Source organism: Diorhabda carinulata, chromosome 9 (genome assembly GCF_026250575.1).
Source record: "Diorhabda carinulata isolate Delta chromosome 9, icDioCari1.1, whole genome shotgun sequence".
Lineage (NCBI taxonomy): Eukaryota > Metazoa > Arthropoda > Insecta > Coleoptera > Chrysomelidae > Diorhabda > Diorhabda carinulata.
The window spans coordinates 16,486,681-16,503,903 of record NC_079468.1 but is presented as its reverse complement, the minus strand read 5'-3'; the positions used below and the strand labels follow the sequence as shown (position 1 = coordinate 16,503,903).

Below are 17,223 nucleotides of genomic sequence, written 5' to 3'. Positions count from 1 at the left end.
TAGGAACACGGCAATTACTCGAAATAATTAAAGTCCTTTATGCTCGTAATACATACAAAACTAATTCTACAATCACTTAATGGAATGAAACAATTTTTTTAAATGATCAACGTCAGCGTAACTAGCTAAAGCTAATGGAAATTCACTTTGTAATTTGAAAACTTAATAGTGCAATGTGTTTTCCAGACCCCGCAAAAATGTTAGATTTATACTCTGTTTCAATATATTCTAGATAATTATGAATGGGATAGTCTTTTATTTATGCATTCGATGGCCCAGAGAAAATTATTTTTGCTGCTACAATTAATATTATATAGAATATAACCCTCGGTGGTCGCGCTTCATATTATTTCTTAAGTAGTTTTAATTTTTATTACTTGGAAAAACTTTTTTCTATGGAAACTGTACTTACGGACATACTCAACATAATTCTAATAGCAATGTAAACATTAGGATAGATATCTTTCAGTTAATTTGTAATGATGTATTGAATCATCTAACTAGCGTCTTTAATGGAGTTTGGTAGATTGGGCACTAAAAGATGTAGTTCATGAGATTATATGTCTTTGCTTTCTCCATCTTGAAGTACTAAACTTAAATCATTACAGTGTTTCAACAGCTCGATATTTAGGAAAAATTCTAAATTATTTATGTCGTACAAGAATCCAAAATTCTTGTAATATTCAGTGAGTGGAGTAAATCTTGCGTTAATATATTGTATCACGGCGTCAATCATTGTGATGAAAAAATCAATTCTGAATCTACTCTTAGGGAAACGAATAGCCTCATCTACATTTTCTTTGCGAAACCTTTTCTCTTTAAAAGTCATTGAAATCTCACAAATGCTATTTTCTATATGCTTTTACATTAAAGTCTGTTTCCCGAAATTTGTGGATCCAGTTACAAAAAAAGCGATTTATATGGACCTTTTAACAGATCTTAGTTATGTTATTGACACGGTTTAATATTTCGTAGGATCCGTGTATGGAGATAATAAATTCCAGAGTTAGCATTTCAGTTGCAATTGCTTGGCAATCGCATAGAGTATCTGCGTCTTCAGTTTGATTTTGCAAAGTATGTATACAATATATGTATATATGTATACATCAAACTGAAATAATATACCTTTCACTGAAGCTATTCGGCTTTTCTATTTTATATCACGCAACAATTTCAAAGATATCTTCAATTTATCCTGTACTAATTCCCATTTATTCCTATATATTATTTAAATCAGATGCAGGCAAAACTGTATTTTCATTTTTGTTTTGCCATTATTTGTAAAATAATTACATGTCACAAACAAACACGGTTTTAAAAGAGGCAAAATTTTTTGGTACTTTAATGCAAAAAAAAACTATAAGTTTCATTGATATACCATTTGAAAACAAACGAATAAACTGTCTTATTCTGATTCACCTACAAGATTTTTAAATCTTCCCTTTTTTCCTAAATATTTACGTTTCGCAAAGCTAAGCTGTATTGCCAGTTTGGACGTGTGTGGCCAATATTTTTTAGGTTTTTATCCAATTTAAAAAAAACGGAGATTTCAAGTCTGATGGCACCTTTTGGCGCTGGGTGAGGGTCCACTCCGCCCACGCCTAGCTTCGCCACTGCTTCCAACCCCCGTGTTTTTGATATCATCCACCGTTTATCAATGTACATTTGTAACTTTATATCTTGGATTTAGTTGGAGATAGATATATACAAGACTATACATTCTATTAAGAATTGCAGCCGCTCAAATTGAGCTCTTCTGACCCTGTATTTCTGTGGACTTTTTCATTACTTAATTACAGCTTGTCACATGAATCATTACAATACATTTTATATATTTTTTAACTATTAGTAGATGGGTGATTCCGTTCTAACTGTGATTTTTTGTATTCAAAATTTCAAGATTTTAAAATTTAACTTTTCTAACTTTTTTATGCATATTATTCATCTATTTTACTGTAAAAATAAAACTCTAAGAGGAATTTACTACAACTTCAAAGTATCACGAGCAAGACACAAATGTCGGATTTTGAGTTCCACGGTACTGACTCATTTATCCACGGTACTGACATGGTAACTTAAGATATTAAACAACAAGTGCATCAATTTTCCTCAGTTTGATCATAAACATTAGAATTTATAAGGTAATTAGTTTAAATCATTTGTTACGACAAAAAAAATTAATAATTTATCGGTAAATTCTAGGAATGGACATGACACGGTACTGACATTCAAGTGATGTAGTATAAGTTTTCTTTAAGTGGCAAGTTATATTGTATAAAAATAATGTTTAAATATCTTAAGAATTATTCAATTAACACAAAATTTTTATTAATTGATTATTAATTAATGACTAGTACAAAAAAACAATACAGGACATTGAATATCACAGTTAGAACGGAATCACCCAGATATCCAAATCCAAATAAGACTTTAACTTTTGTTGTGATAAAAATTCAGTGATTGCCATAGAAACCATCTCATAGCCAAAATAATTGTAATAAAAAATTCCTTGGACTTTAACAGTTGTTGGCTTCAGTTTGTAATATAATTAATTTAAGAATTGCATAAAAAGTTGTCTATATATTGTACAATGAATACCCCGGTAATCAGGCAGCCTTATTAAAATTGTGATACAAATACTCTTCTTATGTTTCATATATTAAAGATATACTTTTAATTTTAGATATAAGGAAAAATCATTTGTAAACATTTAATATACGTATTAAGTACTACTAATAGTATAAAAATCTGTTATTTTAGACCTCTTAATAAAGAATACGGTAATTAATATATTTATGTTGCTTTTTGTTGTCGCTTTTCCCTAGACTATATTGTGTTGTATTTTCTATGATTCTCGGTTTCAGAAATGATGCAGATGGTTAGACAAAGTATTATGTCATAACGGTCAAATATTTCCGAATGACTTCACAAAATTTATTTATTACATTCCTTAGGAAATATCAACACAATACAAAACTGATTAAGATTCATTTATTTTTGATACTTCTGCTTAAATAATGTTTTCACCAGATTTTGACCAATCTTAATTTTGTATACGATTATATAAAAAGTGTTATAAAAATAAAATAAATGGGAGATATAAATAGATGCAAAGTAATGTTTATTTTTGCAAATAAAAAAGTTTGCACTGCGATTGGAGCGATTACACAACAAACAATTTGATCACATTTGCTGTGAAATGACGATGACACCGAATCACTTTAGTTACTAACAAAAATTATTTTTCACAGTTCACTTATTTAAAGTTGTTGCAGATTTTTGAGGAATTCCCCTTTATACTAAATGGGCTGCCAAAAAAGCGAGGGGAAACCCGGGAAAGATAGTGTGGGTAAGACGAATACTCGATTTTATTAAAAGATCACACCTAGATTTCGGGTCTATTTTATTTAATAATGTTTCACAACAAACTTGACAAAATTCAGTTCAAAGCTTTAAGAGTGGTGGTGGGTGCTATATCCTCAACTCCAACGAATAACTTATTAGAAGTGTCAGTGTAAAGTTTTAAGTCAAAAAAGTAAACCATAGTTATGCAATAAATTAAAAGAAGAAAGATGTCCACCGAAATTGTGAAAATCGAAAAATTGGAGTAACGAGCCATCATCAAGTATCTGTATTTAAAAAGTAAGCAAATTTACGAAGATATGCTTAATAACCTTGGTAATCAATATTCTCATGACATGATTTTATCAGACCGCCGAATTGGTCTAAAACGGATATCTGAAGCACTGAATATTCCGTACGAACGCGTTCATCATATAGTTCACGTCAATTTGGTCGTGAGAAAAATTGCTGCAAAATGGATCCCCAAATGTTTGAATGTTGACCAAAAGCGTGCAAAGGTAGAAGCATCGCGTTCGATCGTTACTATGGATGAGATTGGGTACATTTCTAAGATCCAGAAACAAAGCAACAATCGATGGAATGGCGACATTCTGGTTCTCCAAGACGTAAGAAGTTTCGTGTCCGAAAATTTGCTGGAAAAGTTCTTGCTTCAGTTTTTTGGGATTGCCATGGAGTAATCATGATTGATTTTTTGAATAAGGGTAGAACAATAACTGGAGATTACTATTCGACATTACTGACCACTCTAGGGGAAAAAATTAAAGAGAAAAGACGCGGAAAGCTATCCAAAGGTGTTTTGTTTTTGCAGGACAACGCCCCTGCACCCAAATCTCATATTGCCATGCAAAAAATGCGTGATTTAGGGTTTGAATTACTAGAACATCCTCCTTATTCACCAGATTTGGCTCAGTCCGAGTATCATCTCTTTCCTCAACTGAAAAAAAGTTTAAAAGGTCGTAAACTTTCTTTTAACGAGAAGGTAATAAAAGCTGTGGAGGTCTGGTTTGCAGAGCAAGAAGAAAACATTGTTGGGTAATAAAATATTTTGACATTGAAATTTTGGTTGGTTCTATAGTAGGCTAAGAATTTTTCAATATATCCTCGTACAGATGGCTCTAAAAATGAAGAGAACAAAACCGGGTTTGGTCTATACATGAAAACCAAAGACAACCATATTCAAAGCATCAGCTAGAGTATCGAACTATGCCAGCATATGCACGGCTGAAACCATAGCAATTGCTGTAGCTATCAAGAGAAGTATTGAACAAAAATACAAAAATAAAAATATTTGAACTAGATACCAATACAGACTTCTCACAGTTAATGACCAGACAACATCTATGGGAAGCCAAGCAAATGGGAATAGAAGTTAAATTAGATTAGATAGGTTAGGTTAAGTTACGATAGCCTCGATGAAGATAATATTAATTTTAGAGAAACTGATTATAAAGATTTATTACCTTTCATTAAAAACGAAATAACGGACCTGTGGAATGAGGAATGGACAGAAATATGTAAGATAAAAGGAAAACACCTCTTTAAACTGAAATGGAAAATTAATTAAAAAACTGTGGGTTTGTCAAGTGAATTTGGATAGTTTCTATTTTAGTTTGCTTAATTGCTTGTTCAGTGGCAGACATGTTTTAAGCTTGGAATGCATGCTTATTAATCCAACTGCTAAAAGCGCTTCACTAAAATTTATAAACTGTAAAATTTCAGATGACTGAAAAGAGTTGGCGAATTCGTAACAGTATATCTTTCTCGCTGCAAAAAAATATCGTAGTTTTAAACAAAACCATTCAAAAAAGAACATTTCAAGAGTACTGCAAATTACACGTTTGTCTGTACTATCATCTCTTCATATATCTGATATCGCCTTCCACCAAGCTATGTTTTAAAGATTTTTTCGATTCCTGGATCCCGTTTCATGAACTTTTATTTTTTACAATAGACCAAAAATAAAAATACTCAACAAATAATTTATTACACAGATTAATAAGCTATCTAATATCCCGGAAAAATGCTTGAATACTTAGGAATGAAATGAATAAAATATTAAACATTATTAACGAATTTTTTAATCCTACAAATGATACAAAATCATACATATCAACTTTAAAACTATCCAGAAATCGTATGTATCCAATCATAGTATGTGGAAATTCTAGAATATACGTTTGGATGCATTTCGTTGGCAACCCCACATAAATCGGTTATAAATGAAGCTATACCCACTTGTACGCCTTTTACAATAAGTGCCGTTCCTGAATCCCCCTAAAACAAAGAAGACACTATAATAAATACTATAAATAATATAATCACTCCACCAAATATGAATAGTAGTTAAGATTCAGAACTTGGAATGCTATTAAGATATAAGAACATGAACATAGCACTGATGTATAGTTAAGGCAACTCAAATCTACTACGTTTCTCGTAAAACTAACAACTTCAAATCACCACATTGGGGTTATTCTTCATCCTCAAAGTGGTCCTCTTTTGATTGAATTACACGTCTCTAGCTTTATTTTCATTTCCTAAAGCAGCCCTAAACGTCAGTTCAGAAAACTACGTCGGGACCATACTAATACTGGCAATGTTGTTCCTAATATGTTCCAAAGATTCCTTTCTCGATTTTCCATATATTTTGATCATTCCAGGAATACTCTCTGTATCTATTTCAATTAATATGTCTCATACCAGTTGTGCGAATTTGACCCAATCCGGCTTGTCAGTCTGCTTTAGTAAAATCCTATTGCAGTGTCTGTTGTAAAACAAGTTTTGTTTGAAGTGGAAGAAAGTGCCAAAGAACTTAACGAGATGTTCAGATCTTTCAATGTTCATGACCCTAAAATTCACAGTTCTCAATGGAACATATCAATGACTCCCATCGCCTTTAAAAGATTTCTCAGTCAAAGTCTATCATCAAGGTCATGGTCATTGTGGATATAGAGTTTGTTCCAAGTGTAAACTCTAAATTTTACAAGTGGGTGCTGGAACGTTTTAATAACGATATGCGAAAAAATAGTCCTGAAAATTGGGCAAAAATTTTACTTCCTCATCATTATAACGCGCCATACCACGAGGATCCTTTGACTTTCAGCCGTTAAAAGACTTCTTGTTTCCACATCCACCTTACCCACCAGATTTATTATTTCACGACTGCTGGCCATTCCGAAAGAAGCCTTCCAGAAATTTAGTCGTGTTAAGATAGGTGCTTTGCTAATCGAGGGCAGTACTTCCATTCAAACTTTAAGGTACCTACTTTTGCTCTTTAATAAGATAAATTGCCATATTTTTCAGGTCAAACTCCGAACTCATAGAAAAAACTTTTTTATCAATTTAAGCGAACTGTTATCATAAAGTTTGACAGTTTCAATGGTGAACATACTAAAAGCGTGTTGTCATACGAGCCCTATGTCAATTGTTTACAGATACTTGAAACATCTATGACTTCCGACGCGAATTAAACCAACAGCAACATCTCGAGCCACTGAGTTTCGCAGGTTTTCCGAATTAAATAGTGGTCGCACTTCACTACAAGATGAATTTCGTGAAGGTCGTACAAAATCGGCTGTTGTACCAGAAAAAATCAATGCTGTGCGTAAACTGATGTTGCATGATCGTCGTGTGAGATACCGTGAGATTGAGGCGTACTTGGGCATTATCTCCACTCGCATACATGGACATTTGGGTCAAAAATATTTGTTCGTGCTGGATACTATATCATTTATAATGACTAAGAAAGAGCTCGTGTCGATTGGTGGAGAGAAATGGTGAAAAAATTCATTCGCGGTGTTCCAAAAGATTTATATGAGATCACGACACGCGACCAATCATGGATCTATGCATATGAACTCAGAACTAAATAAAAATCCTTTGTATGGGTCTTTCAAGACGAGCCAATTCCAACAAAAGTTGTTCGTGAACGAAGCAAATCTGTTTTTTCGGAATAACTGGACATATCGCCACCGTTTCAATAGGGCAACGTAGAACGGTCAATTCCGAATGATATGTTTGTCCGCCAGAAGTGTCTGGGAAACCAATCGCAGAAGACGAATCATTCTCCACCACGACAATACAGCTCTCACACATCATGAAAAACGTTTTTGAACAGTAAAAACATCGAATTGATGAGTCTTCCATCGTATAGTCCTTTTAAGGCACCTACAATAAATTGTGAGGTCAAAGTTTTTCTACACCTGAAGAAGCTGTTGATGCGCTCAAATCACCTCAATTGGAATGGAGAAAGTGCTTCGCCAATTGATTCAAACGCATACAAAAGTGTATTGACCTTAGTGGAGAATATTTTGAATAACAATAAAACCATAGTCAATTATAAATATTTGTTTTTATCTGTCTATCTCAAATCTTAAGTATTAATCCTCGTATTAACGCATGCAAAATGTTGCTGACCCCAAGGCGAACACGGAACTGTTCTCATCGACTTATCGACCTGCGAACGATAATTTTGAAAGTGCGCATGCGATCTGATTCTGAATCAGATCCGCGAACAAAGAAATTATATCGTATACGTTCCAACATAAAAATTTTGTTCTCTGTAGATAAAAATGCAATTCCCCCCTTAAGGCTGGTAGATTGCCAAACACTCTTAACGTTTTTTAAAGGGGCTGTTTGTTTTACTAAGAAGGTAAATAATAAGGTCCTAGTTAGAAGAGAATGAATATAAATATAGCAATCTAAAAACTGTATAATTTTTTTTAATTTCTTATTTCTTAGACCTTTTGATATGTTTATGTTTCTAAATCTTCTTGATTTTAATTCTCTTCTGTCTCAAAATTAGTTTTCTTAAATAATTTTTGAAAGATAGATAAAATTGACGTTTCGACTTTTCGTTAAGTCTTTATCAAAATATGATATTGACACTGATAATTTGTCTATTTATATTAATCAATAAATCACGTTCATCATTAATATCAAAATAAGAATAAAATCAAACTATAGCTGTCTGCTCATAAGAAAAATTAATTTTTCTCTAGTCCTTACATGACTTTAGTGAAATATTTCACTAAATTAAAATCAAAAACACCAAAAAATAAAAGAAGTAATTCTATGTATCGAGTGCCTTGTACTAATTGTGACGCTGTCTACATAGGGCAAACATCTCAATATTTAGAAAATAGACTAAGAGGTCATCAATACGATAAAAAAAATAGAACTGCATTAACGAGCCATCAAATGTCAAAAAAACATAAATTCAATTATAAACATTCAAAAATTCTTGAAACGAAATCTAATACATGAAAAAGAGAATTTTTAGAAATGGTTCACATTCATAAGAACGAAATAGCTATAAATTATAAAAAAGACCTAAATTATTTAAGTAAAATTTATAGCTCTTTTAGTAACTTCTAAAAACTACAAATGATTTAATTGACTACTGCGATATATTTGACATGTAAGGACTAGGGAAAAATTTTTTTTATTAGAACAAAGTTTTAGTTTGATTTTATTCTTATTTTGATATTCATGATGGAGGTGATCTAAAGATCAATATAAATAAGCAAATTGTCAGTGTCAATACCATATTTTGATAAAGACTTAAAGAAAAGTCGAAACGTCAATTTTTATTTTTCTTTCAAAAATTATTTTAAAAAAACTAATTTTTAAACAGAAGAGACCTAAAATTAAGAAGATTTAGAAACATAAAACTGTATACTTGAAAAGAAGTTTGATTTCTCTCTAAGTAATAAAATTCGTTGATATAAGTATAATTTTCAATTTGGTTCTTCATAGTTTTGATGTTTTATAAAAAAAAAAGTGAAATACATAATCTCAAAATAAAAGACGAACTACTGTATGAGGGACTAACTTTATTAAAAAAATTAGTCACAAAATATTTTGTTGTAGATTATTATCAAATTTCGAAAACTGCCTAAAAAATTTGACAGATCGAATTAAGAATATTTCATAGATTTATTCATTGACAAATTGTTAAATAAATTTTTGCTACCCATTGTATTCTTACTAACAGTATTGCTCTTTAGACACACCAATTACCACACAATTTATCAGTACTCAAAATAAAACAAACTCACATTACATGCACCACCAGCTATTGCTCCAAAACAGATATGATGTTGATTGTCATACTTTTTACCGCAAGTTTCATCATCGTATATTTCAACATTTAGCTTCTGCAAATTCTCAGATAATGGCCCGTTTTGCTAAAATTTATCGAATCAAAATTCTAGTAATAATTATTAGAGTTTACAACCACACTTACATAAAGCCTCCCCCAGCCAATAATTATTCCTTCTTGCGTTTCATCCGTGGAGAAATCTTTGGATATTTCAACGGGTTTCCAATTGCCAGCTGGTATCGGAGATTCTAACTGAAAGTAGATATATACAGAAATAGTCTTAAAGATACTTCTATCTTTTACAAAAATATTCATATCAATTTACACTAAAATTATTGAATAGTAATTGTTTATTGGAGTTAGTTATCGGAATCCAATATGGAGTGGTTTATTTTTTTGACACTTCTAATTACTTCATCTACAGAGTGTTTCAAAAAAGGTGATCTCGTCTCTAGGATAGATATAAAACTGGAAAATATTTGGGGTTTGCCCAGTAAAAAATTTTCGTAACCACATCCGTATTCAAGATAAAGGACGTTGAAGAAAAAATATTATCCAGATTTTTCCGATTTTGCTGCAACATTGTATGTAAATTTTATATTAATATGTTTTGGAAGCTGATACATCCAATAATTTGTTTTTTATCTGACTCTCATAGAGAGCGCTAGTTATACGGTTCGTATCAAGTATTATTGAACATAACTTTATCAATATTAGATTTATTAAGAAAAATTTCAAGTGAACTTAAATATCATTTAATTTTCCACCAAAAAGCTACTCTTAATAAAACTCCTGAATTTTCAATTCACATAATGCTTACAAATTAATAATAATAAATAATTAATAAATTTATTAATACTTTATACCAGCATCGGTTATTATTTCATAATTTTCAAATCAAAATATTCCGAAAACTGTACACAGTATCGAGTATTATCAAGAGTACCTTTTTGGAGTAAAATTAAATGATGTTTAAGTTCATTTTTTGCTTAATAAAACTAATTACGAAATAATAACCATAATAATCCACAATGGGAAATGCGAAAGCGAAATACGCCGATGTCTGACTATGGCAAGATCAGCGACTACCAAGTTAAATAAAATATGGAAAGACAAATCTATCATGAAAACAACGGAACTCCTTCTAGTTGATGCTTTTATCTTCTCCATTGCAACGTACGCAGCGGAAACTTGGACTTTAAGCAAAGCAGATAAAAACCGAATAGAGGCTTTCGAAATGTGGGTATATAGACTACTCTTACGAGTATCATGGACAGAACACCGAAGCCACGTATCAATCAATGGAACGATTACTTATAGAAGGGAAAGTAGAAGGCAAACGCCCAAGAGGCAGATAGGTAAACCAAACAAAACCCTTAATAAACATGAGACTGCATCATGCTGAAAAGATTGCACAGGATAGGCAAGCATGGAAACAACTGCTGCGTGAAATATAAATGATTTCCTTTGGTTCATCCTTTGGAGGTTAATGGAAAGAGGAACTAATTGTCGCAAAATTCTGTTTGGAATGCAATACTGACTGAAGGAATGGAGATATCACAGCTATTAAAAAACTAGAAGGGTGGGAATCAACCGCAATTGCCGAAATCAACCGAAATCATAAATTACAAGTTAAAACGAGGAAGAAAATTTGTACAAGTAATTACCGTATAAACTGATAACAATATTACAAGTACAGCTAGAAACCACAGAAAGTACTACTCATAATATGACGGGAATTATCTCGTCACTCCTGATGGGAACCATTTAACATCTGTTAACCATAAATTAAGTTATAACGTCTCTTATTTTATACTCGATTAACGTATCGTATTCGTTTGTAGACTGACCGTCCTCAATGTCTTCATAAGCGGTTCCCCATGTCCCTTAGACACTTGAAGTTCCATCAACTTATCAAATTACTTAGTTTATTGATGTGACGTTACAACCATGAATATAATTAATTATACTAGTAGCTTTTGTTCACAATTGAAATGGTATTTAAGAGAGCAAAAACTTGCATAGATGGTCATATATAATTTTAAAATCCAACGAGAACAGTAATCAGATTATTGAAACCACTTTATTTATATTTTATGTTAATAAATAGTTTTTCAAAATTGTGAATTAAGTTATTTAATTCGGGTAAAGAATAATAATAAAATTATTAATTTATTGCGTTTTTTTTCTGATAGTTGTAGCTAAGGTATAGTATTCTATTCACGTTAGGATGAATCATCCTCATGAGTAATAACGATCAATATTCGTTCATTGAGTAATATACTAATATTTTATAAATAATCTATCTTAACAATTAAATGAACTTTTATTTTTTCTTATTAATAATAAGGAATCGATTTATCTGAAACTCACTTCTAATACTGCTGAATCATATATCAGTTTTTCTGAACTAAATTGATGACAATTGATTTTTTTCACTGGCACTATATTAATCGGTTCTCTGGTAATTTTGAGTAAATCGTACTGAATCGAATATAATGAACTGTTGCGAGGTCTGAAAAAAATTAACAAAAAAAAAATAACAAAAAATAAATTTGATATGAAAACATTAACTCACTGATCATTTTTACAAACACAGTGGGCTGCAGTTAAAATAAATTTGTCGTTAAGAATTATTCCTCCACATGTATGACTATTTCCTTTTCGTAATGATACCTGAAAATATAGATTTTGCTAGTTTTGAAGTAATCTATAATTTAAACTCATTTTGCTATACAAAATCTAATTGTTTTGCTACGCATCACGTTACATTGTTACCAATTATGTATAGACGTTAGAAACTATAAGCATGCTTACAGTAGAAGCCCGAGTTCAGTTTCAAAATGGATTATGTCGAGCAACGCACGTTGTCTAAATACTTGCGTTTAAAAGAGATCACTCCATGGCAAATTCACGAACATTTAGTGGATACATTACCGGAAATGTACAGTATCATATGACATATTTTTTAGGTGGTGTTTAGAGGTTAAATTGTGGATGGAGAGTCGTGTACAGACGAACATGCAGAGTGAAAAATAGTTGAAGATAGTGGTATCTCATACCATGTGTGCAGAACAGAATCAGAACAAATCTGAACGGTGCACCAAAGCAAACATTTGCAGCGTGGTCTTTTAACGTAGTATAAACAAGACAAAGAAAATTTTCCTGTATGATTATCAACAGGGGATAAGTTACCGACCTCTTACTATGATATAAAGACCAAAATACAAAATAAAAATATGATAGATATAGGAAGTTTGTACTCCACAACGATATTCGTTGGTTAACTATTGCAACAATTCTTCGATCTAAGCAAAGAAATGAAAGTCTTATTTTTATTGAAGAAGAAGCAAAGTTAAAGATTACGAAATTGAAAAATCAAATGATTGGTTCATATTTTAGCAACTATTGTGTTTTTAATAAACCTGACATTTTATCTTAACCAATTATGTTGATAAAAGAGCTGCAACTATTCAACTTTTCATGAGAAAAATATAATTACTCATTTTTCCCAGTTTTCATAAGCATTTTGAAAAATAAAAGGATCTTAGTTTCAAAATTACATCACATAAAATGCATTGACACGATTGCAGGAGAATTCAACTATGAATTCAGTGACTATAATCCAACGACCACAGACGTAATACTAATATGTCGTCAAGATTTTCGAGAAATTATTAATTTTAAAAAAATACCAGTCCACAATACTTTTAATACTAACGCAGTTGTTTCGGTTTATCCATCACAAACAATAAATTTTTTTCTCTTTATGGGGCTCCATACAAATTTATAAGTAGATATTTTAAATAGCTCCGGAAGTGAGTCTCGTAGTTTTTTCCAGTTTTTTTTTTTTTTTTCGAAAAATATACATCTTCCAAATACACACAGATATCGCTTAACCTCGACGACCTTCACATAATCACTATAAATTCATCATTTTTCAAAAAAGTCATCCAACGATTTGACGACGACACCGAATAAATCAAGAGTACCACCAAAAACAGATACGATAAGATTAAATTCATCAGTATGGCAACTTACAACTTTTTCTGGTTTACCAACGACTCAAGAAATCATAATTTCCAAGATCAGACTGATTAATAGACTCAATTGAAATTATTGTACAGTCAGAATATTTTTTAAATTTGAACATTAAATTGTTTGAAAAATTATCTTAATTCTTTATTAATATCTTATTAACTGTTTAAACAATATAAATAATTCTATTCCCTCTCCAAAAGGTTTCTAATTGTGAACATTTGAAAAATCATCAAAATCTGAGGATTTCTGGAGATTCCCCTTCGGGTCCAATTATTTACGTGGGAATATACAATGACATTTAACAAATTACATCAACAGGAATACTTACAGCGTATGGAAATTCTCCTTCTTCTGCGTCTGAGCCATTTACGACTCGATTAGTACTCGTAGCTGAAAATTATTTACAAGCAACATAAGAATTCAATTTTAAGGCAGCTTGACATAATGCAAGACAACATGCAATGCAATGCAAGACGCAATATTTCTTGATCAAAAGCAGATGCAGTTCAGTTGAAGGCCGCTAGACATGATGCAATACAAAGTGCAATGCAATGCAACAGGCAATATTTCTTGATCAAAAACATATGCAGGGCACGAAGATCATGGAAAGATTGGTCTAAAAGAATCTTTTATAATTTCAGTTTAAATATAAAATACTTAGTACCAATCAATTTGAATTTTTAAGTATCAAATACACATATGATGCTATATTCTCCGTCCTAAATAATGTGTACTCTAGCCTAAACAGCCATCATTCCCCTGCAATAACTTTTTTTGATTTTCTATGCTTTCGATTGTGTCATACCTTACCAGCAGAAGTCAGCTTGTAAGGGTTGATACAACGATGTCATCTTGCAAGCCAATAGAACGTGTAGTGTCCCAAGCTCAGTACTAGGCCCTATTTTGTTTTTTCTGTCTATTTGCAGACGACACTAGTTTCTCTTGGAGCAGCCCTGATCTCCCTGCACTTCATAGGATCATATCTAGTGACCTAATCACCATAACATTTCTAATACCAAAGCTTGTTGAAATGGAAGTTACATATTGCCGCCTTATCCAAAAAATTAAGTTCCTCCCGTTTTGCGCTGAGATCAGTTTCCAAAGAACTGAACTTATTTGCCTCCTTAACAATTTATTATGCCCTTATTGAGTCGCATCTCCGATATGCCCTTCCCTTATTGGGTACGTGTGATACGACTCAGTTTGAGCGAATCTTCTAACTACCAAAGATAGATATTTACTCGGACTAAACAGCTGGGCTCACTACAGGGACTTCTTTAAGAGATTAAAAATTCTGACTCTTCCTTCCTTATTCATCTTTGAATCCGTTTGCCTAACACGTAAGCACGCTTCTCCAATTTCAGAAAGATCGTTGCACGGTTATCCACTTAGAAACGCGGAGCACGATTTTTACGTGCCTACTCAACGTTCAGAATTAGTTGAGGGCTCAATACTTTACAATACAAAGCAATGCACAATCACTTTCCAATTGAAATCAAATCAATATCATATTTTCCCGCATTCAGCAATAATTTGAGGGTATATTTACTAGAAAGTGCCTTCTACTCTGTAAACGACTTCTATTGTAATAATATTTATTTCCGAGTATACTGCATACTGGTTTAATTTTGCTATGAATTTATATACCAATTATGACCTTTTACTATTACCTATAATTTTGCTACTCATTGTGGTTTTTTTCTGTATATTGAAATTTTATTTTATTTGTAACTTTATTTAGTTATTTTTAATTTTGTTTTTAATTTTTACAAGCTTTTATCTACAAATTGTAACAATTTTTTAACAATCAAGCATTTCTCTCTCCCTCTCTTCTGTTTTGCGATGTCTGTATTGGACCTTGTATTGTAACTGTGTATTTCATTAGTGGAATTAAAGTTTGTATTCGATTTTTGCAGATTTTTTAATATTTTATAAACAAGTTTACATTGTTCAAGTTGCAATAAGGATTCTAATTTAGGTATCTCCAACTCTCCTATAAAACTGCTTGTGTGTGATACTCATAATTAAACAAAATTTTCAAAAATTTGTTTTGCATGATTTACATTTCATTGAAATAATTTTTCCCACAGGTTCCCCAAATGGGTAAAAGATACCTCAGATGGGATACAGAAAAATATTGGAACATCACAGTCGTTACTTACAGTAAAACATTCCAAGTCTTCAATTTTATTCCTAACACTCAGAACATTCATATAAGCCACCTTGACGCTATTTTCTCGAGGCCCTACCAACTAGTGATCTTGAAGGACATCTTCACTATATACTAGTATTACTTTATAGTTCTCATTTTGTTTTTTAAACATTCAGGCTGCTGAATGTATTTTTATATCAAGTTTTGTTAGTTCATGATTAAGATATATTTTATAGTTAGTGGAGAAACCAAATTTACCACTTAATTTTATTTTTTGATTTCATCATTCGGTTTTTCTCATTACCATCCTCAAACTCAACTTTTATTGGGCTATTTTTGTTGATTCCCAATCGATATGCAATGAGCACCTATAAACTGCCCAATTTGTTTTATAAGTTCTGGACAATTTTCGTTTTCCTTGTGTGGTAGACCCTGTACTAATAAATTGTTTAAAAGCTTATTCTGTTCCATCTTGTTCAGCTGATTTTTGCCTTCATTTTTTTAGGGTATCATTGATCTGTAACTGAGCTTGATAATCAATTCCAGTTTATATATGAACCACCCTCATATTAATATATAAATATTTAAATGGAGTAAAATTAGTAAAATATACACTTACCAAAAGCCATAGCAAAAATGCAACTTAAAAAAGTAAATATAAAAAACATGTTAAGCAAACACTGGAAAATTTTCAATAAAAAGTTTTTTTTTGGTGAATCTTTTTATATATTTCAATGTGTCCGTTAACAGAATTCAAATTACTTAATTACGTGATATCAACAGAGTTTAATATTCCTAGTTTGTTCAAATAAAATTGGTATTCTAATTTTTTTGATAATGTGACCTATTTTATTAACATAAATAGAAAGGTAAGTTGGAATTTTTGCAACCACTGATGATATTCATACTGAACACACTGTTTAAACCACCACTACACCAATACTCACAATTACACTGTCTGACACGCGTTTCCATAAACAAATTATAGGTAAACTAAAACCTGATGTCTTGACTTACCTATTTTATACTGAATTTTCCCGCCAATAAACAATTTCCCGCGAAAATTAATCCCAACGGGAAAACCTCCTTCACATTTATTCCTTGACTAAAACTATACAGTAGGCTGTAAGGAATTGGCCCTATATCTTCAGTTAAATGTAAGAAAACTTTGAATTTATTATTGTTTAATGATATTTTATTATTTTTAATGTCACTTACTTGAAAATATTTAATCATTTATTTTATAAATAATAAAATTCTTACCCTACTAATTGTGGGTATTTTAGGAGTTTTTATTGGGGTTTCAAGGAGATAAATTATTGAGAGTTGGAAACACTGTTAGGGCTGGCAATCGAAGCAGTATTTATAAAACATGAATGGTGATCAGTGATTGGAAAAACATCAATTTTTGGCAGTGAATATTAAATGTTTTCTAATCCTCAACTTTTTAAATAAATAATGGAGCCCAGTGTGTGTGTTAAAATATATCACAACTAAACAAGACTAATTCACTATAGGAACCACTAGGTCACTTAATAAAAAAAATGAAATATATGACCCAATT

General features: G+C 31.4%; 1 protein-coding gene across 1 annotated transcript; it reads right to left on the bottom strand.

Moving 5' to 3' along the window:
• Positions 1–5,484: 5,484 nt before the first annotated feature.
• On the bottom strand, positions 5,485–16,288 carry LOC130898145 (chymotrypsin-2-like). The gene is made up of 7 exons (XM_057807214.1): positions 16,279–16,288; positions 13,836–13,897; positions 12,045–12,142; positions 11,840–11,981; positions 9,611–9,718; positions 9,423–9,551; positions 5,485–5,637 (listed from the first exon to the last, which is right to left on the bottom strand). Exons 1-7 carry the CDS (start codon positions 16,286–16,288, stop codon positions 5,485–5,487), a joined length of 702 nt encoding a protein of 233 aa, XP_057663197.1.
• Between the last annotated feature and the right edge of the window lie 935 nt (positions 16,289–17,223).

Bases quoted from the DNA above. Each gene is read 5' to 3' on its own strand.
- LOC130898145 (XM_057807214.1), bottom strand. The intron at 9,719-11,839 runs GTGAGTTTCAGA...ATCTACTTTCAG, and splicing joins ATGATTCAGCAGTATTAGAA to TTAGAATCTCCGATACCAGC. The intron at 9,552-9,610 runs GTAAGTGTGGTT...GATAAATTTTAG, and splicing joins TTGGCTGGGGGAGGCTTTAT to CAAAACGGGCCATTATCTGA.